The sequence below is a fragment of the Ooceraea biroi genome, chromosome 1 (assembly GCF_003672135.1).
Source record: "Ooceraea biroi isolate clonal line C1 chromosome 1, Obir_v5.4, whole genome shotgun sequence".
Classification (NCBI taxonomy): Eukaryota; Metazoa; Arthropoda; class Insecta; order Hymenoptera; family Formicidae; genus Ooceraea; species Ooceraea biroi.
Genome location: NC_039506.1, coordinates 20,582,768 through 20,604,624, shown reverse-complemented (window position 1 = coordinate 20,604,624; position 21,857 = coordinate 20,582,768). Strand labels below are relative to the sequence as shown.

The 21,857-nt window shown below is 45.7% G+C and overlaps 1 protein-coding gene across 4 annotated transcripts; it reads right to left on the bottom strand.

The window, feature by feature from the left end:
* Positions 1-1,097: 1,097 nt before the first annotated feature.
* On the bottom strand, positions 1,098-21,787 carry LOC105278535. Of its 4 annotated transcripts, none has more exons than XM_011337688.3 (8): positions 21,380-21,787; positions 9,858-10,128; positions 6,982-7,251; positions 6,417-6,712; positions 5,909-6,297; positions 5,592-5,775; positions 5,332-5,510; positions 1,098-5,221 (listed from the first exon to the last, which is right to left on the bottom strand). In XM_011337688.3, exons 2-8 carry the CDS (start codon positions 10,024-10,026, stop codon positions 4,774-4,776), a joined length of 1,935 nt encoding a protein of 644 aa, XP_011335990.2. In that variant the 5' UTR covers positions 10,027-10,128; positions 21,380-21,787; the 3' UTR covers positions 1,098-4,773. The 4 variants fall into 4 exon arrangements, with proteins under 4 accessions (XP_011335990.2, XP_011335988.2, XP_011335989.2 ...); XM_011337686.3 differs by having other exon boundaries at positions 6,417-6,715; positions 21,380-21,785; XM_011337687.3 differs by having other exon boundaries at positions 6,417-6,715; positions 9,858-10,121; positions 21,380-21,785.
* Between the last annotated feature and the right edge of the window lie 70 nt (positions 21,788-21,857).

The window sequence follows — 21,857 nt, the reverse complement described above, 5'->3', positions numbered from 1 at the left end:
GTATAATACTGTTTAAAATTACATTTCATATTTTCATATTTTTTTTGAAAATGTCATTTTGATTTTGTCTAATCATTTTTTCTGCCCATGTACAAATGTAATGAACATCTTTTGATGGCTTAATCAACATACCTCTACTTTTTTTTAGGAGCAATAAGTTTGTAGTATCATTTGCCTCCAAATATTTTGTACATATGATACATCGTTCTCTTTAATTGTTTGACTATAAATCCAGCAATATATTCCGTCGATATTAAGAACAACAAGTACCTTCTTGTACTTTTTGCCGAACCAGACAGGAACCTGAGAGCGGCCAGGCCGCCGTTTACGCCCATATTTTTGCATTGAGAAATTTGAGAAATACAACACCGAATGTGAACTTACATTCCATTTACCATGCACATGATATTTTCATTATGAAACAAACGTTTTAATTAGTTTATTCGGAAAGAACAAACGATTCCGCATCGATTAAGCCTATTTTCAAACAAAAATTGTAATTTACCGGCTATCTTGACATTAAAAATTGTTTTCGTATTTACATAGAAAATATTGTCTACCAAATGTTTTAATTAATCTAACAATCAACAACAAACCACTAACAAACGATTGGTATAAACAAAAATGTTTAAAGTCAAAGTTGTCCGGCTAACTTTATTGAGGTGGCAATGTTTGGCGCCTGTCGAATGGCAACCCGGCATGCACACTGCTTGGCGAGTGGCCATTCTACAGGCGCCCTGTATTTGCGTTGGATTGTAATTTGTTAGTTCCAAAAACATCCGCTACGAGCCTCCATTGTTTTTGATCGCAAAATAAGGTGTATGTATGTATAGCAAAATTCAATATTTAATCAATGTTTTTTGTTAAATTAAAATTTCTACAAACTTCTATTTTATTACCACCAAATTGCGATAAAATAAATTTTTTATTAAAGAATATTGATTTTAAAGAGCTTAATAAATTTTATATTTTTAATTACTATAAATCAAGCATTAAAAGAATCTCAATTTGAAAAATTTAAGAATAAATAAAAAATTGAATTTTATAATTTATTCTGAGTTATTTATCGGATTGGTGTTTATAAATAAAAGGCTTGATGATATATAGAAGGAATTTAATAATATTATTTTGAAGTTTAACATATTTCATTCTACATGACTAGATTATAAAAGCAATTAAAAATTTATGATTTTAACAATATTAAATATTATGCATCACAAAATATTATATCAATATGTTGAAATTTCACAATGTAAGTGCACATTCTTATCTAAGTTTACAAAAAGAGCTTCGATTCATCTCTTCTTCTCATCTGTTCTTATACATATACAAAAATATTCGGGCCTCGGTACAAGAAAATACAGAATTCTTTTTTAAATTTTTAACCCATCGTTTGGATTAAGTATGTAACAGATACCCGAGAAAGATCAAGAGAATCATTGCAGAATTCAAACGTCTCATACAAATATCTTCAATCCTTATTCTCTCCATACTAATATGTGTGTGTGTGTGTCTGTGTACTTTTAAGATAAAGTATATTTGTTTTGATATTCTTATTTTTCTCGAGATTGCTTACAGATAATTTAAAGAAAAACGCATTGTAAGAAACCGCAACAACTCGTAAAATATTTTTCGTGAACAACAAAGCAGAATAATATCTAAAGAGAATTACAAAATAAAATGACTAATGCTTAAAACACATGTGTAGCCATACAACATTGGAAAATATACAAAGAGAACAGCAAGTTCCTTTTCAATCGATCACTTAATACGTAATGAGAGTAATATTATATATATATGAACATCTGCATATAAGCATTTAGTCATTTAATATATTATAATGCTAAATTTCGCATTAATGTAAAGCGAAATTTAGCTGTACATATATAATTTTATTGTTCTCGAATGTCCTGCTTAAGATCTAAAATAATAACAATTCACAAAGCAGGTGTATCGCGGAATCTATTATGCGTGTTGGCGTTAAAAACTAATCTCAATTAATCTAACTTAATTCTCAGTGTCGCCCATTCGCGTGAATCCAATTCCAAATGTTTTCGACGTTAGTCCCTAAAGAGTGTATAAATGCACAGCGTAATGCGACGTCTAAATGTCTTCTTTCCTATCGTGAAAAATCAGATTACGCGACTTCGAAATTCAGTGGGCGCGTGTATGTACATGCATACGTGCAAGCCCATGTACACACGTTACAAGCATATATGATCTGTCGTACATACGTCTAATTTTGTGCAATAACGTTTCACAATTGACTACAGCAGCGATTATAAACTTTATAAATTCTGTATATCTATATTTATATATCTCCTTGCTGGAAACTCGTAAATATAGCAAACGCTAGTTGTATACTACTGTTGCGCCAATAAACGCCTTGTACACAGTGCCTCGAGCACACCTTATAGTAATCTGCTCGCGACTTTGAATCCTTTGGCGATGCGCTTAAAGTCTCGATGCCGTTTCATTTTTCACAGTTTTTACGATGTCAGATATATATTGGTTCAGTAAACTGACAGTTTAGAAGCTTGATTCATCAGACTCCTACGTTTTTAGTAATTAACAAGTCTACTTGGTTTCCTCAATTTGGCCTCTGATATTTGCGCTTGGTACGAAACGCCCTGAGACAGCTCAGTGTACAAGGATTCCGGTTTAATCGCTTGCTCTCGAAAAGAACACAGGATTTTATTGTATGGGAAATCGATCTCTCCCCGTTTTACGGAAACGAGTCATATTGTGTTTCAGTTAAAAACTATGCGAAACTGTTAATTACACATTTAAAACATCTATAATCCATCGGAAATGAGGGAGAAGAACGAGTGGTTCTACCTTTCGCACACACGAATCGCATTTTACAAGAATATATGAATCGTGCAAGTGACAACACCTTCATCATCAACATCTAAAGTCTTTCTACACTACTACGCGTACTTTGATTGCCATAGAGTAGAGGGAACTGAATAGAAAGTCAGTGATTAAATTCTATAAACCGTGCGGATAACGATACCGTTGGTTATTGCACAGCAAAAAATTGAAATGTTTCTGACAAAAAAAAAGTAGGTAACGCAGATAACGCCTCGCTCGGATTTACATCCAATCAGAAGAATGACATAACTACACGCGTGGTAATACAAGTATCACACTTTCCAAAGAATATATCGTCATCTCATGTCGCAATTGGATATTATGCACGAAACGAGAACGAGGCGAGAACTAGATAATGAAGAAACGATAAGTACAAAGTTGCCGTAGTATCCCTTGTGTAAACCTGTGACTTTGGAAACAACGATCTACATAATTCAGCAATCCTTAAATTAATTATTCTACGATTATCAATGCATCTGCATTACGCATTACCTTGTAAGTACGATAATAGATCTCTGTGCAACAACTGGAAAAAAATGACAGAAACGTAATTTAACGTGCGTGGGACTCGCATATCAAGGGATAATGTCACTTTTCGAGTTTTCACATAGCCTTCGTTAATTTGTAGCGTATTAACTAGATTTTGTATTTCAGGTAAATTCAGAAAATAGACATTTACTATACCCCATTTCTGTATGTGAATGACGTTGTATGATACTAAAACCAAACTAGAGAGAGAGAGATAGAGAGATGCGCATGAGGATTAATACGATGAAGTTAGCACAAACCTTTGTATAATCATTATTAAAATAGAACGATGACAAGTGAGCGTTCTCGTTTTATACAGCATTAATGTAGATCACATCAATTCCTACGAAACTACAAAACTGGAATCATATTTTCATCTATTTTCGTTTAACACCAAGCTATCTGTATAACTTATCGATCGTTTTCTAAATTTCATGAAATATCAACATCAATTGAACGCTTATTTCACTTTAAATACGTACGTGTGGTTTTTAAAAACCAACAAGAGTAAAGGCAACATTCTTTTAATCTTTTTTTACTTTTTACGAAATTAGATCTATAAGTTTTCATAAAATCGAGATAAATATCTTTCATTCGAGTACTTTGTTCCTACAAATTAAGTAATCGTTCTCAAGATCAGAAACGGGAGACACGCATCTTTCGCTAAATTTATATCTTTTTACATCAAAATGCGTAATAAAAATTGTTCACATTCCTTATGCACAACTTTACTAATATCTTGCAATAATCTAGTATTGCTTTGCTAAATAGGAAAAATATTCCCTTAACGTACCATAGATTTATTACAAGATTAATAACGTCTAAACGCAATAACGAATTTGCCCGAGAACATTTACATGTACAAGCAAGAATTTCAATGTGCCTTCAAAAATATCGAAAATCACCAAAGAGATTTCATATATAGAATCTAATATAAAAATCAACGCGACAATTCTCAAATATCACGTAAAACTTGAAGACTTTTTACTCTGAATCGACAACAATGTGACAATTTGACAAAAGGCACAACGTATGTAACCATAACAAGTACTTATAAATGGCACACATAGATTCATCTATTGTTAAGCACAATAAATTAAAACGACAGTAATAATAATCCTCTCAACAAACAGCTAACGCAAGATCGATCAAGATCCCTAAATGATTAATTTTTGCGCGAGTAGTAAATGAGAAAAAGGGATGGTGAAAAGAGTCAATCAATTCCACATTTACGTAGAGAAACGTACTGAATTCGGCATTTCCACGGAGAGTGTCCAATGTATCATTTAGTAAACTGGCGAACGCTGCCGCCTCGTTGAAGCGTTATCGTTATCGGAAACGAGGGACTGCCCGCATTGAGAAACTCGTTGTTTAACTGTATCCTAACTGCACTTTGCGGCACTGACAAAGCCACTTGATGATACGCGCGTTTCGCTCGACGATGCTCGGCGGATCGTTTACCCTTTGGTTGCACTCGTCGTTACCCATGCCGATGCTGCAGTTATTCTGCCACTGGCTGCTCTGATTCGCTTGACTGTTGCTGACCCAGGAGTACAGACCCAGCGCCGAATCGACGGAGCTGACACTGTCGAAGAACACCGGCGACGTCGACTTCGAGTCAGGCTCCGTGATACGTTGGTAGTTGTCCGAGTCCAGTCCTAAACGGTCGAAGAAGTTCTCCAGCTGGGTCATCGATCGTAGCGGGCGGGAGGATACCTTGCTGGAACGCCCGTTATCTTGCCGCCAATACCGATCACTGATGTCCGACTTCGACCTTAGGATTGGCCGGCCGCGACCTTCCTTCCAACCATCGGAAAACCTAGTATCATTTCATCAACTTGTTACTATTTATCTAGAAAATTATATTAATTTTGCATAGCAAAATCATTCATTATTATGTTACGTTATTCATTTTCTAGATCGGAATACCTCGAGTTACAGGTTGGACTGTAGTCCGTCTGACTGTTGCTGCTCTCGGAGTCCGGACTGTAGTGTCTCACGACGGAGGGAAGTGTACCACCGACGTAACTACCCTTTCTCGACCGATCCTTCTCGGTGGAATGCTGCGTAGATGCGCCGCTGTCTCTGCGTATATGAGTCCAGCAATCCTAGTAGGAAATTCGATGATGATTAGAATCCCAAGTGAAAGTAAATTTAACACGTGCGTTTCTCGTCAAATAATTGTGTACTTGTATTCTAGGTGCTGGTTCGCTGCGATGAGTGCAGTGTCCAGATGAACCGCCCGAGTCCCTGGCTGTCGCACCGTGGCTCAACTTGCTGGAACCCGACGACTTCTGCGTTCGCCCGCCCGAGGACAACACGCTGCTCGCATCGCCGCCACCGGATCCCAGCGATCGCCTAATATGGCGAGAACTAGAAGCAACATTAAATTTATTTAATTGAATGACTCATTCATGCATTGATATTATCACTATCATCGAGATGGGGTATACGGGTAAACTCGGTACTTTGTGCTAGTTGCGCAGCCGTAAACTGGTTCACCTACCTGCGATAACAAACGGCGTCACGCTTGAAACTATGATCCGAATAATCTGAACTGGTCTCGTAGTCCGGGCAGTTGCTCGTGTTGGTAGCTTGATGATGGGCAGGCGGCTTCGCAGACAATTTCGTGGAGGCGCGAGGCGACAACGACGCCCGGCGACGCGTGCTCGTGTGGAGATCCGGCAGCGACTTGTGACATATCGTGTTCTCCACCGACGGCGAGTTGTTCGATTTCCGACTGGACCGCCCGGAGGTGTGCGAGTGCGAGTTGCTCCTGCCGAATTTGAAGCGAACGTCCTGCGGCGCACAGTGCTGCGAAACGAACGATGACGACGTGTAACGACGCGCTCGCCAATCGATGCAGCACTTATCGATGAGCGCGCGTATAATATTCTTAACAAAAAACGGGACATGCTAGAACGCCTCGCAGGATTTAAAATAGACCGTGCGAGAGATGAATGGCGGTATTATAGAGTGAGTAAAAGCGTTTCATCGTAAAAATATTTGCTCACCAGTACGCGATCCTCGTCGCGACAGCCGGATGAGAGACTTCCGGGCGAGTACCGGAACTTCTCCTCCCGCGACGGCACGCCGTTGCTCTGCACCGTGCTCTGCGGCGGGCTCTCCGGGAAGAACACGTTTTCTTTGCTGTCGGTGTTCAGGAGGCGGCGCAACTTTGTTTGCAACTGGTCGCCCCCGGTACCGCTCGGGGGCCCTGAAATCGTCCGTCTTTGGGGTACCGGTACCAGACGCGGACTCTTCGGTGGCAGCGCGGGTGGCAGTGTTTGTTGCGGACTCAGAATCCCATCTACTACGAAATAGCGAACAGCTTTATGACTCGTAAATCACAGAGTACAACATGGATATGATTCAAAAATTCCGCAGAAATTAATAAAGATACTTGACACAAAATTTTCCTACTGCAACGAGACATTCGTATTATCGTATTATCATTCTCGGAATCTTTTTCAGAAAATTTCAAATTGTAGCTTTCGCCACTTGAAGTATTGTCCGCACGTACGACCGTCCATTGCGTCTTCCTGGAGACACATCTCCCTGGCGTACGAGCGTACTTACATCTGTCCTGTTCGTGACACGATGCCCAGCAGCAGGGCGGCGTCAAGGGGGTCGGCTGCAACTGCGACGGCGACGTCGGCTGCATAGGGCAAGACGAATTGCCGGTACATTTTCGCAGCAACCTGGGTGGCGGCGCGCCTGGAGCACTTAACTGCGATACCTGCAGATGCCCGCTGTTCTTCAGCTCCTGCTTGCGGTCCAGCACAGTCTCACTCTTCACGTAAAAGGCCTTGGTCTCTTGCAGCAGCTCCACGGCGCTCTTCCGCTTCCCTGCGACACGAAAAAAGTGTCATGCGGTGAGCGCGGACCGGTAAAAGCGCGACAGTGCGGCGTAAATAATCCGCTTCCTGGTAGGAAGTACCGCTTTCGGGCCCAATACCCGGTCTGTCGGGTTAAACCAGCATGCTTGCTGAACCACATGCGACGTATCAGGCACGTCGGGACTTTCTTTATAAGCCGTTCAATTTACGGATGCGACCGTCGGCTTTTTAGAATATTAGCTCCCAACAGAGCCTTTGATCTCATATTTATGTTAAACTCTTATGGAATATCTCCCCCGGAAGTGTCGCATTTCATTAGTTAAGCAGATGTCTCGGCTTATTTTGAAATCCGTTTATATCTTCAGTGAGACTTGATGGAAAAAGAATCGTCGTTTTCTAAAATTCTTTTTCACTTATTTCATGCTACTCGTGATTAAAGAGAAATAAAATTTCAAGATGACCTGTGTGCAAAAATTAAATTAAATAAGCTGATTAGAAACTAGCTGCTTAACATTCAAAGATGTTCATCAAGAACTCGATAAAGTGCTACTACGAAGCGCATATGAAATAAGACTTTCTTGTCGTCAATTAGAACGCCTTCTTACACTTACAATCTTACACTAATTGTCAATTTAGCGAAATCGTGTAGGTATTTGAAAACCGGATATCCTCGACGTGTACGAGAGTACAGGAATTTATCCCGACATAAATAATTCACCGTGATAGGCGACGTTTGTAATTTCTTTCAATTTCACAAGTTCAAAAACATGCAAATAGCTAAAAATAAATTCCCTGAATAATAAACTGGATTCGATAGCAAATTAGAAAATCGTTTTAAATCACTGATCGTGGAGAGGAAAGAGAAAGAAAGAGAGACAAAGTTCACGCATTTTTAAGAATACTCTAAGAATATTCTAAGAATATTTTAAGAATATATATACATAATCGACTAGCGCAAAACATAATTAATTTAATATTAAAGATCAATAATACATATTTCTCTATTATTAATCGTCCGAATCGAATCCAACAAGTGGTGCGATTTTCCGGACTGACTCTCTCTTGTCTCATCGCGTGATGAGTTCTGATCCACTCTTCTGGTATCATCGACCGATCGCGTCATCACGCAAAGAGGCACACGTGCCAGCGTATGTAACGCAGGCGTGTCTCTGTCGTTGTATGTTGTGTGGCGGAGGGCAAGTGTTAACGATGGACGAACAACGCGACCAACGACGAATGCCAGCATCCGCGCGTTCTCCTTCTGGTTTTCGCGCTGTTGCTACTGCCGCTTCTGCTGCTGCTGAATGACGACATGTGCCCATCGTCCGACACGCACATGTCCCCATGGAGAGTGCCAGCCACAGCAGATAAAACTGGCGTTTCTCTCCCCAGAGAGAGAGAAAAAAAAGAGAAAGACAGCCACCAACTGCGATAATATGCCGGGGACACAGAGTGGCGATATATAAAAGACAAACTCCCCAACAGCAGAAGCAACGTCAAGGCCACATAGTGCGTATGGCGAAATCGACCAAGAAGAGTACAAAAACTGATGGACTTTTCAGGACTCGATGCTTGTTCGTGCCATGACCATTTTCACTGACTCATTGATGATACATTTGATTGTCATCCTATAACTTCATGCATGAATAACAGTGAATTTCAAAACACAAGAAATAGAAAAATATAATCGACCTTCCTTCCTGTTTTAAACTCTCAAAGGCGAACTACAGCGTTAAGCTGTATGATTCACGTGATGCATGATGTTACACAGTAATGAGATAAGGCGCGAGTGATAATGTAGTCTTCACGGTTTTCTTTCGCGGTTTTTGTTGCAAGTATCTTTACAGATATAAAGCGTGCCTTGACCAAGATTTTTCAATCGTTTTCTGTTACATAACGCTTCTTTCTAATGTGATTAGAAAATTGCTGTCAATGTCGTAAGTCGCTATCGCGGGGTGTATGGGCGTGTTATCGCAATGTTGAATTTGTTAGGTCGAATCGCGGCATCGTGTTCGCTATAAATTGTCGAAACGAGGCTATCGGATTATCGGCGCTCGTCCTTAATCGGACGCAACATGGTCTCGCACAATGGGACGTTAATGACGAAGATAAGCTGAATAGTCGTAAAACCAATTCCGTAACGCCGAAAAATGGGACAGGCTTTACTCTTTTTTTTTATCGCGACGCATTTGCAATTCTGACGTACTTGAAAAGTGTGTCATTTTAATATCAATAACGGCAAATGTTAACGGAAAGGAGATCAGGATAATTAAGGACTAATTTAATTTGCAGTCATCATTCCATGCTGATGGTACCTTGCAGCAAAGTAACTACAAACATAATTATATCATTTATACACGTGTAATATTGTGTCTCTGTCACATTGTTTTACACGGCAAACGGCACACGCGAACGAGCGGAGAAATTGTCCAGCTTCTAGCAGGTAGAGTAACAAGTCAGAGATTCGTCCCACCTGACGAGGCCGATTTTGAGCGATTTGCGATGCGTGCGTAAAATGTGTTTTCTTTCGCGGACGAGTGCACGCGACTCGTCACGAGGCGAGTACCTTGACGCATCGATTCGCGATACGATTCGCCGATGCTCTCTCTTTCTCACCTGTATGATCGGTATGCCGATGATGATTCCTGACGTACGGCGGCGCAGGATGCCTTGCCTGCTGCATATCCCAGTAAGGATTCCGGCTGTTACCGAAATTGTTCACTCTCGGCTGCTGCGAGGGCGCGGACGATTGCTTGCAGGGCAATCGGGCCATGGCAGTCATCATCTTCTTCTTCTCGCAGGTACGGAGCTGATTACTTCATCGACGTCCCGCACTTAGTTTGTTACGCCGTCGTTTCAGCCCCATTTCCGAGCTATTGTCTGTTCCCTGAAAGAAACCGAAATGAAACGATCGCAGGGCAAACGGAAGTGCTAATAGGCACGCTCGAATGGTCCTACTGCCTTCCAGAAGCACGTACGAGATCGAGAATGGTTCCATTATGAGACACAAAGTCGTGAAATAGGTGGTCCCACTCTATTTCTCACATATTGTGTCTCTTACTTCACAGAAATTACTGCTTATATAAACTAGAATTTAAATATTAATGATTTAATTAATATTTAAGTACTAATTTATTTAAGCAGTAATTTATTATCATTGCTTTTATTACTCATGTTATAGCTCTGGATTACAAGAAGCTGGCTTCAATGCTCATAAAGTATATCTAAACAGAAGCAGTTCGACAGAGTCTTCTCAACGAAGAACGTTGCCTCAAAGATTGCATCAAGAGATGAAAAGCGCGGAATGGAATTAAGCAAGTGGAGCTCGCTCGACTGTGTGTGGATCATGTGTGTGTGCATATACATATGTGTATGGGTGCGAGGGAAGGTGCTGGTTCTCGCGCCTAGTTTAATATTTATCGGTCTGGCTGCATTCAATAGTATTCCGGCGTATCGCGGCCAGACGTGCCTTCCATTACCACAATACCGGCTCCATAATGTAGGGGCTGCTATCTGTTCGGCCAACAAAAGGATAAGGTACACGGGGTGACAAGAGGAACACCTGTAGTCCTCCTTAGCGGATCCTCTCTTGGCTCCTGGGCCTCGATGATAGGAAATCGTCCCTTCCAATTGCGATCGTACCGGAAGTCACATCGCGTTTGATAACGACGCTCACGCGTTTGTAAGATCGTCGCCGACAATGCCGCTGAAATTGGTGTTCGCGCGGTGAGAAAGCTGAGGGCTCTCAAGATGATCTCTCCGAGACCGTCGCATCTATTTATACACGCTGGATACCGTACGACGTACGTCACGGGTTATCGTTGCCAGATAGCGATCATCCGATCCGATCTCGGAGCAGGTGACAGCTCAGTAAATCTCACGATCGCAAGCCGATCGTAAATGCGAAAGAACGTGAACGAAATGGGGCGGTGAATTCTAGAATTACATGCGATTACATAACACGTAATGATTACATAACACGAAAGGAGGAATCAGATCAGAAGAGAGCCGGATTAGAATCTATCTTTAATTAAAAAACGGAGGACTGAAATTGCGATTCGAATAAACAGTTCTGATCTTCAGTCCTGATCGGGAAACTTGATCCGAGTCTGATGACTCGAACGATTCGATACCGCGCTAATGATCCGGCGTGTAACAGCCGCGGTACTCGATACCGAATACACACTGGACGGCGAGAGTACCCGGCACGGTGCCCCGTGAAACTCGAGCGTCCCACGCGGGTCCGAAACGACGGCGTTCGGCGAACGGTATACCTCTCTCGCTGTTGAAACAGCGGGATCGTTCAACTTGACCGAGCAAAAAGCTCGGCGGTGGCGGCGAGTCCTTCTCGTTCGCGAGTGCGCACGCACACACGCGTACCACCGGGCCCCATCCGGGGCCCCGTTCGAGCCCGTGTGTCCGTGCACGTGTAGCACGTAAAGGTGGCCGATAATATCAAGCGGCAGTGTGCCTACGTGTCTGTCGCCGGCGACGACGACGATGATGATGATGATGATGACGACGATCACAGCGACGCGTCGGATGAACGGTACGTGCACGCACGTACGAAAGCGCGTGAGCGCGTGATGATGTCCTTAACTGCATCGAATTCCGCGTGCACATATCACCAGGACACGCGTCAGCGAATATATCTTATACCTACACGCGCGTGTAGGTATTCGCGTGGCTAGCAGCGCGCGCGCGCGAGTAAACTGACACCGGCTTCCTGTATCATTGATCCAATCGTTGGTCGCGATTTCGCGTAGATCGCTGATCGTTATTTTCGAACCGCCAGGTAGAATGCAACGCGCGAGAGAAGGATCACGGGAGACTGGAGGAACCAATCGCGGTGAGCTCGGCCGAGGCACTCGGCGAACGTGGAACTGGAAGGAACTCGGATTTCAGCTGAGACCGAGACCGAGTTCCTCCTCGAGTTTCAGCACGCAGCACGTGCATCCACGCGCGTTCACGTGAGTTCCCTTCCACGTGCGTGTGGCGTGCACGGAGCCAAGATCGGAGCAGAAGGTTCGTCGAAGATCATCGAGAATCATCAAGGGTCTGCCAGCACCGATCAGCAACGAATCCCATGTGCCAACGAGAGAAAGAGATCATGATCACTCACGGCGGGAGAACAATCGTACCTGCTCGAACATCTGTTCGAAAGAGCAACGCTTCGCACATGAGTGATTCGCATTATTGTGAAGGGAACATGTGATAGAGAAGGTGACGCGACGAAACGCTTCGAAGCTTCGAGGGAGACAATCCCACGCGCGCGTTCTCGTGGAAAGATAAAACTTTTCCTCAGCATCAATCAGTTCCCGCAGCGGGAACTCTCGGAACTCTCCGCGTTTCTCCGCGACTAAAAGTCTTCTCTAAGAGTTCGCGCGATGGTCTCTGAACCGACGAGGACTAGAGCATTCCGCCTTGGCGGGGAAGCCCACACGTACGCGTTATCGCACGCGTGCACCACCCACGCATGGTACTCGCGAGTGCACAATGTGCGTGCGTGCGCTCGCGTTCGCCACTCCGTCGACCGGAAGCTGCTCTGCTGAGCAATGAGCAGCACATATCGAGTATCGTGCTCGATTGTAAAGATGCATCTGTTGTCCTAGCTTGTTGCGTCTATTATTATGTCTCTTATTCGACTATTACTGGAAAGCGTGAAATTTGATCGACTCGTGTGCTCGACAATTTTATGAGCAGGGAGAAACAGAGTTAAATCCAGATCGGTTAAACTCGTTTAACGGTAGTTCGGTTTGGCTGCCGTTTCGTGGGAACGGAGCAGATGGTCGCGAAATCGGGCGTCTAAACGTATCTTCATGATCAGCATCGCTCGCGTCTCTCGTGTTGTCTGGCGAATCGAGAGAGAGAGAGAGAGCTTCTCTTTCGCGCGGGTATCTTGTGTGTATCCCTGATGTACCGTTAAATCTCTGCATAACCACGCGTACGTGGATCAGGACGAAAGTGATCCTTTGCAGATCGTAACAACGGAGAGGACCAAAAATACTAATTACTCGTTCACGTATTCTAAACCGTTATGAGAGGATCCGGTTTGCGGTAATAGGGACAACGGATCATTATGCCCTGCGCACACGTCTGTAAAGGGTCAAGGTGTGCATAAGATAAGACCGCCTCCGCCTTCCGCAGTTCGGGCGAAATTCGTTTTTTATCGATCTAAGAGAGGCATAAATTTTTGATTGTTCCACGAGTCACTATTTGCGAGTTCTCTGAGCAATTCGGTTCTGAAGGTACGCTCGAAGAATTTGCCATCTGTATGCCTGAAGCGTAGTCTCCAAGGAATCGTTGTTGGCTCCTCCGGCAAGGTCTACATCCCAGATATAAATCACAGAATTCGCGGATAAAAGGCAGCTTTGTAACTTCATGACATAGCGAATAGCCGCAAAAACGTCGGGCCCGACAGCAGCAGCAGCCTTGGCTTGGCCATAAACCATCGACGGATGTGTCGAATGAATCCGCCTGGTGGACGGTTTATGGTTACGCGGGCAGAGCAATTGACCCACATCTGCGCAGTGTGTCGCAGGAAGAGACCGGGAAGCCGGGGAACCTAAATTGTTAGGACGACACGTTGCCGAGGCGAGGGCACCGACAACGCACGAGCGTGAGGGCGACTTAATTAACCAATTACCGCGCAGTGGGTAGCACGGCACGCACACACAGAGACACGCACATAGAGATACAGTTAGAGATCTTAGACCGAGCAGGGACGAAGGGACAAGGACCCGAATCGCTCAAGCATCGTCCAGGTATTGTCCAAGTATTGCCCGAGTCGAATGGATTTCCGTCAGCTCACAGGACGAGCTACCGGGGGCACTGGGGAACCAGCCGAATCCGGGACAAGGCGACTGAAACGTCAGCTTTATCCTTGAACGGCGCGAAAGGATTCCCTGCTCCCTGGTCGGAATCAATTCGACGTCGCCCACCCCCGCGGTTTGCGTTCGCGTTCTCGCCCCTCTAAACCCGTCTATTGACAAGTCCTATTGAACACGGCGGAACCGAGGGGGTCGAGTGTGCAGCTGATACGTTACATCTACGACATTTTTGCCCCAGCACCGAGAACCTTGTCCCATATACAACTCCGTGACGGAAAATGTAACATTTCTCTATTTTCAGCTCGAATAGAAATGATTGCAGCTCGCACGCCCAGTTCAAAAGACATGACCTTATGAAGTTAAATTTATAAAGCGGCACATATCACGTACTTCTTTTATAAAATGTAATGTCAAATTGTCAAATATGATTCTCGTGGCATCCGTGTCTTTCTGTGGAAGCCTTCGCGTAAGATGATTGCGATTGCGAGAGAAATGTATTTTCGACGAGCAGCTGCGATATCGACTACTCGTTTTTTTACAGAGAACATGATAGGATCGCGATTCTGACCACGTACGCGGGCTCTACGTACGGTGAAACGAATTCCGTCCCGCTTCCGCTTGGAAGCTTCCAGATTATTTGCCACGCGTAATAAAACGCTACTAGCCTGGCATATCCGACAAGCGGGCAACGCAGAGAGGATGCGCCTATCGTCTGGTTCCGCGTAATTTCTGCGGGCAACCGATGATTCGCCGAGCGCCGAGCTAAATGTCAGTAATTGTTTGTTGTGCCGTCGTTGCACTCCACAAACGCGAATTACACGAATTACACAATCGAGAGGAAGAAACGCGGGACGACGCAACAGCCGGCTTTCCGCGAGGAACCGCGCGGATTTCGCTTCCGGATCCGGATTCCGATTTTCCGTGCCGCAGCGCGACCTCGAGGAAGAAAACCGCGAAGAAAAGCGTTATATTTTCATCCCTTAAATGACACGATGTCTTTCAACGGCAACGCGAACACGCGACTGTACCGTTTATCAGTTTATTGAATGAGAAAGGACGGTGCTGGAAATAAATGCGAAGTTGCCACGCGACTGAATAGAATGCCATCAGGGCACACGTGGATGCTCGTAATGACCTTCACGAGCAAGGAAATGCGCGCGATGTGTGGGACGTATCGGTCTTTCTGTCAGGGATTTCCGGTTTCGTCTGTGCCAATATCGAAAGCCGGCCCGGCCGAGCGCGATCGCGAGCGCGACTTGCGCAACCACTTCGTGTTCATTTGCTGCTGCTGGCACAGTTATCTTTCCGGTCTCATCTCGGTTTTCATCTCATTGTTCGGCCGTTGTTGAGACGTCAATCGGTCGATCGGGACGTGGGATTCCCACGCGAAGAACTCGCACGCGCAACCATCAAAAATGATATGACGCACTTAATTAAACGCGCCGAGCTCGAAGAAGGAGAAAAAGAGAAGCGGCCGTCCCTCTCTTCGCGCGAACATGCGGATTAAAAATTGTACTTTATCGCGCCAGGCGAGTGTTTAATTGAGTGTCGTTAATTATAACCATCTCCGCCGGAGGGGTGTGCTCGCACCCCGTGCGGCCTTTGAGCGTATCCCGTTAACCTTCACCGGCCAGGTGAAACGGAAGGTTAAAGATATCCCTCATACGTCATACTCCATATAATGACGTCGGGGTGCAACCTTACGTTTTTACGTTCCAGTTTTACGACGCGTTTCCCTCTCGCGCGCGCGCGCATCTTGTTATGTAAAAGTGCACAGGAATCCTGCGTCACTGACGCTCTCGTTGTCCTTTTTCCAGCATCACCGACCGTTTAATAAAATCGTAGCGTATTAAAAAGTTACATCGGAAGCCCTTCTGCTACCGCTAAGGGAACAACGAGTAAACAACGAGTAACCCTCTTTCGTCTCTCTTGCGAATAAAGTTCAGTACAGAGTATCAGAGCATCAAAGTGATTGAAAAATTCCAAGCGCATTAAATCGAGTGCCATCAACAGTGACATGACATTACATCCGTGACTGAATGATTAAAAACGTAAATCATGTGAATGCATTCGTTATTGCTCCCGTTATCACGCTCTAATCGCGTCGGAAGTATCGCAGTAACGCGAGGCAGTATACCGTCAAGTTGCTTCTGGTGCTTCGGGAAACGCTCGCTTTCCTGTTCCTAAGTTTATTCTGGTTCAACTAGACGAGAGGGATTTTGTTTCTGTTTGCAGACAATTCCACGGCAATACCGCGGATCGATATGCACCACTTTCTCTGGCCACTCGTCGCCAGCGCGCTATTTCCATCTCGCTTTTGACATTGAATTCAGGGGCTCGTACGTTCCCGGAGAACAATGGGCGAAGCCGCTCTATGGAGAGGCAAGGTGGAATAGATGAAACTTAGATGTGTATAATGACGCGATGCAAACTTAAATGCAAAGTAAGGAGGCATACCTTCCCCAAATACGCCGCACAAGTAGATATAAATTATCAATGTCTTTATAAATCTAAATAAAAAAGATTAATTCGACTTCAGTACAAATTCAATATATTGATCTCCGAAAGAGATGGGAAATATAAAATCTAGAATATTAAATTAGAGATAAAAATATATTTAAATAGATATAAAATAATAAAATAAATATATATTTAAATTTTAATTTAAATAGATAAAAAATATATTTTTGTCTTCTTGTTCCTCATCGCGCGCTTTTGTCGGAATTAATTAAGCATTCCAACTAAATCCCATTTTTTCTCTTTCCATACATCGTGATAATGATTATCGATTCCTTAATGCTCATCATGGACGATCGCTTCATCGCACGACCTCCAGTGGTCTTTTACGTGGGTTTTTACGCTTTTTCCGGGCATCGTTACGCGTCGTTCGTCAACCAGCCCTCGAAATGCCGGCGCAAAAGTGTACCGGGGAACACAGCCAGCCGTGTCTCCCGTGTTTTGAAACGTTCACAAAAGCCGCCGTCACCGTCGCCGTGGAAAACCGGTACGGAAAATGTCACGGCCTTGCGTCTCCGCCGAGCTTTGCCCGCTCGATGCAGCTCGATTAACGCGCGACTAGTTAATATTGGCCTGGACGGATAAGCCCGGCAAGATCCCCGGTATTCGTCAGGGTCGTTCGATCCGAAACGAGCTTAATTCGGCACAAACGAACGAGTTCTCTCCATTCGTAAGCCGGCGAGACTCTGATTCCGCGTTGGTGTCGACGCACGGATGGCTCTTCGACAGCCGGATGCGGAAACGGCATCGTTAGCGCGAAACGGAGGCCACGAGCGCACACCGGAGGCTTAGATTGTTCTCAAGTGTGAGCGCAAATATATCCGTGATTCACACACGTGCTCGAATACGCGTGTGTGCGAGGCGGCACATCTGCGGTGCAATTTACACGCGTGCAACGGCGTTAGCGAAGCATATCGTCCGAGGGGCCAGCTGTGCTCGTTCCTTTCCTCCCCCCGCGCGCGCGTACGGTTCCGGATCGAATCGCATCGGTATTATAAAATGCTATGATATTTTTCGAGTGTCGCGTGTTTACGCGAACATCCTACCGAAGAACCGGCAGCTAACGGTTATCGCACGAAGAGTCACGGTATCAAGCTCGCGCGAGCGTGAATTTACACGTTCCCGATAATGAGACACTGCTCCGATCAATTAATCAACGAGAACTCGGGAGTTATTAGCTGCAACGGAGAATTGATTCGATCGGAGCGTTAGAAGAGGATACAACGACTCTCCTCGCGCAAATAAGAGCCAATTAATTAAAAGCTGGAAACAGGAATCTATAAACGGCGAGCTTGCTTTCACTACGACGCGTCATTGGAAAAATAACGTGAAAGGAAGCGCGCATCGTGCAATGCGCGTCCGCGACCGACAGCGGTGAATGAATTTCACCGGTCGCGTCAATCAATCGTCCTTGCGAAATTGTTTAATTAAGCGGCATCAGGATACAACGTGCCGATTGCCGTTTGTGATTGCGCAAGGTCAGTGCGGGGATCGAAGGAGGACACGGGGGTGACTGCAAGACCGGAAGGAAACCGTAAAGTCTTCTAGCCGCCACGCGACACGCGACTGCATGACTGCAAGCGCCAATCGTGAATCTAATGACGATCGCGAGGAGCAGCGAGGCGCAAAAAGAAGTCGGTCATTCCCTCGAAAACGTTTATCGTGGCCATCTCGCCTTCCGGCGCGCTTCCGGTCGCGTAAGAATAAGAATAGGCGAATTAAAGTCGCCGTGGCGATGGCGGCGAGCCACTTTTAACGCCTCGCAAATGCGCAACGAGCAATAATAATAGCCGCACCGCAATCAGCACGTACACGTAGGTGGGAAGTGCATCTCCTGTTGTTGTTTAAAAGCTGATGGTTTTCCCGGCGCGCGTTTTCCCACACGCGTGGCCGTCTGTCCCCGCAACCGACAAAGCGAGGAGCTGCCAGGATAATAGCGCGCGTTTTCTCGCCGCGCGCCCGATTGGAGGCTAATGCCAAGGTCCTCTTTCCCTGCTCGATAAAGGGCTGAAGTCACCCCTGTTCGGCTACTAAAGCGTAATGCAGAAGAGCGTCGCATTATCGCGCGTACTCGATTCCTCTGTCACGTGCGTGGGTATGTAGCACATATTATACATGCGTGTGGGTGTACGTGCGTGCGCGTGCGATGGCCAATAAAATTTAATTCCACGGAAGGCGGCCAGTCGGAATAGGAACCGTGGTTTACTTCTCGAAAATCAGCGGCCGAAAATTCCTCTCAAAAATTCCTTTCCGCTCGCGTGGCGGCTCAGCGTGGCTTTAAACGGCGATCGCGCTAATTAAACGTGAATGTGAAGCACACACCGGTCATTATAGGATCTCGGGCTGGAGTCGGGACGTCGGCGGAAAACTGATGGAAAAGCGTACGCTGTCGGATCGCGCCGGTTATCGGGTTCGCCGGCGATAAAGCCGCACGAGGAATTCATCGACGAGACAACGAGTAAACAAGAGTTCGGAGGAAGTTGGACTTTATCGGGGATTTCCAGCGTGTCCTGTCGAGGTACGGGAGACCGTCCGATCCAAAGTAAACGCGCGTTCTCCACCGCTGGTCTCGAAACTCTCGACGAGGGTTCGAGGGTTCGTCGAGTGCGCGCGATAGCGATCCCTACAAGTTTCCGCGACTCGCTGCAACACGCGACACCGCTATTGATCAAAGTGTTGAACCTCGGGATTTAAAGGGAGCCCATTCGAGCTTGCGCGAATTAATCGCGGCTTCTGTGGGGGACCAGAAACGCGATAATCCCGCGTAATTCTATTCAAGTCTTCGTCCAAGGAATTCTAAAGGAAAATACATGTGAAATATTGGCTGAATTAAGTTAAATCGAATACATCGGCGAGACAACGCCTGATTACTCGATTTTAATCAAATCTCTTCGCAAGAGACTGATCCATTTCCAGACTGATGCGCGCGGCTAATGAAATGAAATGACGATCGTCCGGAAACTCGAAAGATCGTCGTTTCACCTTTGCCTCCAGAGAAGTGTAGAAAAAAAAATACTGAAATATCACTTAACATCCGCTCGCGATGTTTACGGGCTATAAAAAGCTATGAAAATCGATAGGGGCGAGCGAGGGGCGCCCACAAACGTGTCGCGCACAAACGTGAACGATGTCCGCGTGAACTTTATCGAGGAAAATTGAGCGATCTTCACGAACGATGGCGAGAATGGTGGTGAGATTGAGGAGGGGCTGAGAAGAGGAATGATGGTGTCTAATAGTTCAATTAACTCGAGTCCATCGAGCACGATATGAATATTTGAGCAGTGCGGAGCAACCGAAACGAGAACGCGAGGCAATGAATCAATGAATGCGTGTCTCGTCTCGAGAAGAGCCGTGTTTGATTTGCGCGTCGTAAGATCGATTTACAGACGCCATCCTTATCGCGTCCGGTCGACAGACGATCGGCATTCCAATTAACGACATTCATAAAAGTAAAAGCTACCAGACGCGGGACGGAAATTGTTTCGATCACCGTGCCGCGATCGTGACGAAATGCAAGGTGTAATCCGAGAAGAATTCACTTGCTAGCTCGCGAATTTTTCTGAAGCGCGTCGGAATTCGTACCTCGAAGGAGATACCATGCTGTCCGGTTATTACTCCTCTGATCCTCCCGGATCGAGTAAATAAATTTTAAATTTCCATATCGCAAGTATTCATCGGGTCAGAGGAGAGGATACCATTTGTGCAAACAGCACATTAATTGCCGTCACGTATAAATCTTGATTTTAGCACGGACGTATCCCTCCGCGTGATACAGATATGATAATTTCGGCTTGCCGGTATATTATTCGACGAAAATTCTCTCCGTGTGCGAGACAAGCAAGAAGGATACCCTCGGTATTAACATCTGGAATTAGAATACGTCGTAGAACACAACATTATTATAATGACATGGATTTATGTTCAAGACTCGTCCCCAAAATGAGCACTTCAAACGGCCACGTTTACGCGTGACGAGGCTCGCGAATTTCCCTTCTCGCATTTCCCTCGGCCGGCATGTATATATACACGTATACATGTTTCACAAAATTTTCACGCGTGCCTCGCCATGCATAAAAAGAAAAAAAAGGAGAGAGAAGAGACAATTCGCTCTCTCTCTCTCTTGATCGAGAGCGCCGTTATGATAAAATAAATCACGGAATTGAATCGCTTATACGATATGAAATATACACCGTTTTTATTGACGCGTTAAATATGCCGTTCAATTAACAGCGATTGATGGCACTTTGCGTTTGATAAATACGCATTGCCGCGCCTCCCAAATTATTCCAGCAATTCCAGTCGCGCATGAAAAATCGCAGATCAAGCGTGTCTGAACGTCGCGTATCATGTCGCGATTTTTCTCCCGCTTGTTTTATCCGTTTCCGATGCATATTTTCCAGCATGCACGGCGCGCGTTTCAGGAATACGTCGGCTCGTTTGAGCCGCGAATTCTTCGGCCGAGGAACTTGTTGAAGAACATTGAACTTGAACGGGTATTCGCAAATCCCGCCAATCTGTCGAGCCGTGCGCGATGAAAGCGTAAACCGCGACGTTCGGCAACGAGAGGCGAGAGACAATACGCGAGGAACAATGCCGTCATGCACGCACACGCACGTTAACGTGCGGCGTCGTCAACCGTCGTCGCGCCGATCGCCAAATTCAAAATCTGTCGACTCGCTGCTCGCCTCGCTCGATCCCTGCTCCGAGGAAAGAAACGCAGAAAAGTATGCGTGTATCAACGCTCGCTCGCTCGCTCGACTGTCCGGACGACAGGTAGAGGCAGGTACTCACCGTTGATGCTGCAGCGTCAGCATAGCGGCGCTCTCTCAGGACGAGGAAGGACGCGATGTGCGACGATCGTGTGCGAGGACGACGACAACGGAGGAGGCGCATCCACGTCCGTCCGGGTTCCTTCCGGCCGGACGGGGTCCCAGGCGATCAGAGGCCGGCGACGACGACAACGAAGAGGAGCGCGCGTTCAAAACGCATCCGGCGCTCGACTGCCGCCGCGTTGAACGGTACACCGTGAAGTGCGCGCGTATTGTACGCGCGAGCTACGCTACGCGATAACCGAAGCGTGCCGACGACACTCCGCGCGAGAGTCTCTCTTGAAGTGAGGCGACGATCGCTCGATACGTCGTCGTGGCTCGCTCTAACATGATATGTCCGCGCTGGCTGACATACCCCACGACGGGCCCCGCAACTGCCTGCCTAGCTGGCTGGCTGGCTAGCTACTCTCTCGTCTCGATGCCTCGACCGCTCAATCGCG

What these genes read in the sequence shown, in the direction of transcription:
- LOC105278535 (XM_011337686.3), bottom strand. Translation starts at nt 10,026, where the DNA reads ATGATGACTGCCATGGCCCGATTGCCCTGCAAGCAATCGTCCGCGCCC. An exon ending in GTGTCACGAACAGGACAGAT is followed by an intron (nt 6,716 to 6,981) that starts GTAAGTACGCTC and finishes GCTATTTCGTAG; the next exon opens with TAGATGGGATTCTGAGTCCG. An exon ending in GCGACGAGGATCGCGTACTG is followed by an intron (nt 6,298 to 6,416) that starts GTGAGCAAATAT and finishes TTTTTTGTTAAG; the next exon opens with AATATTATACGCGCGCTCAT.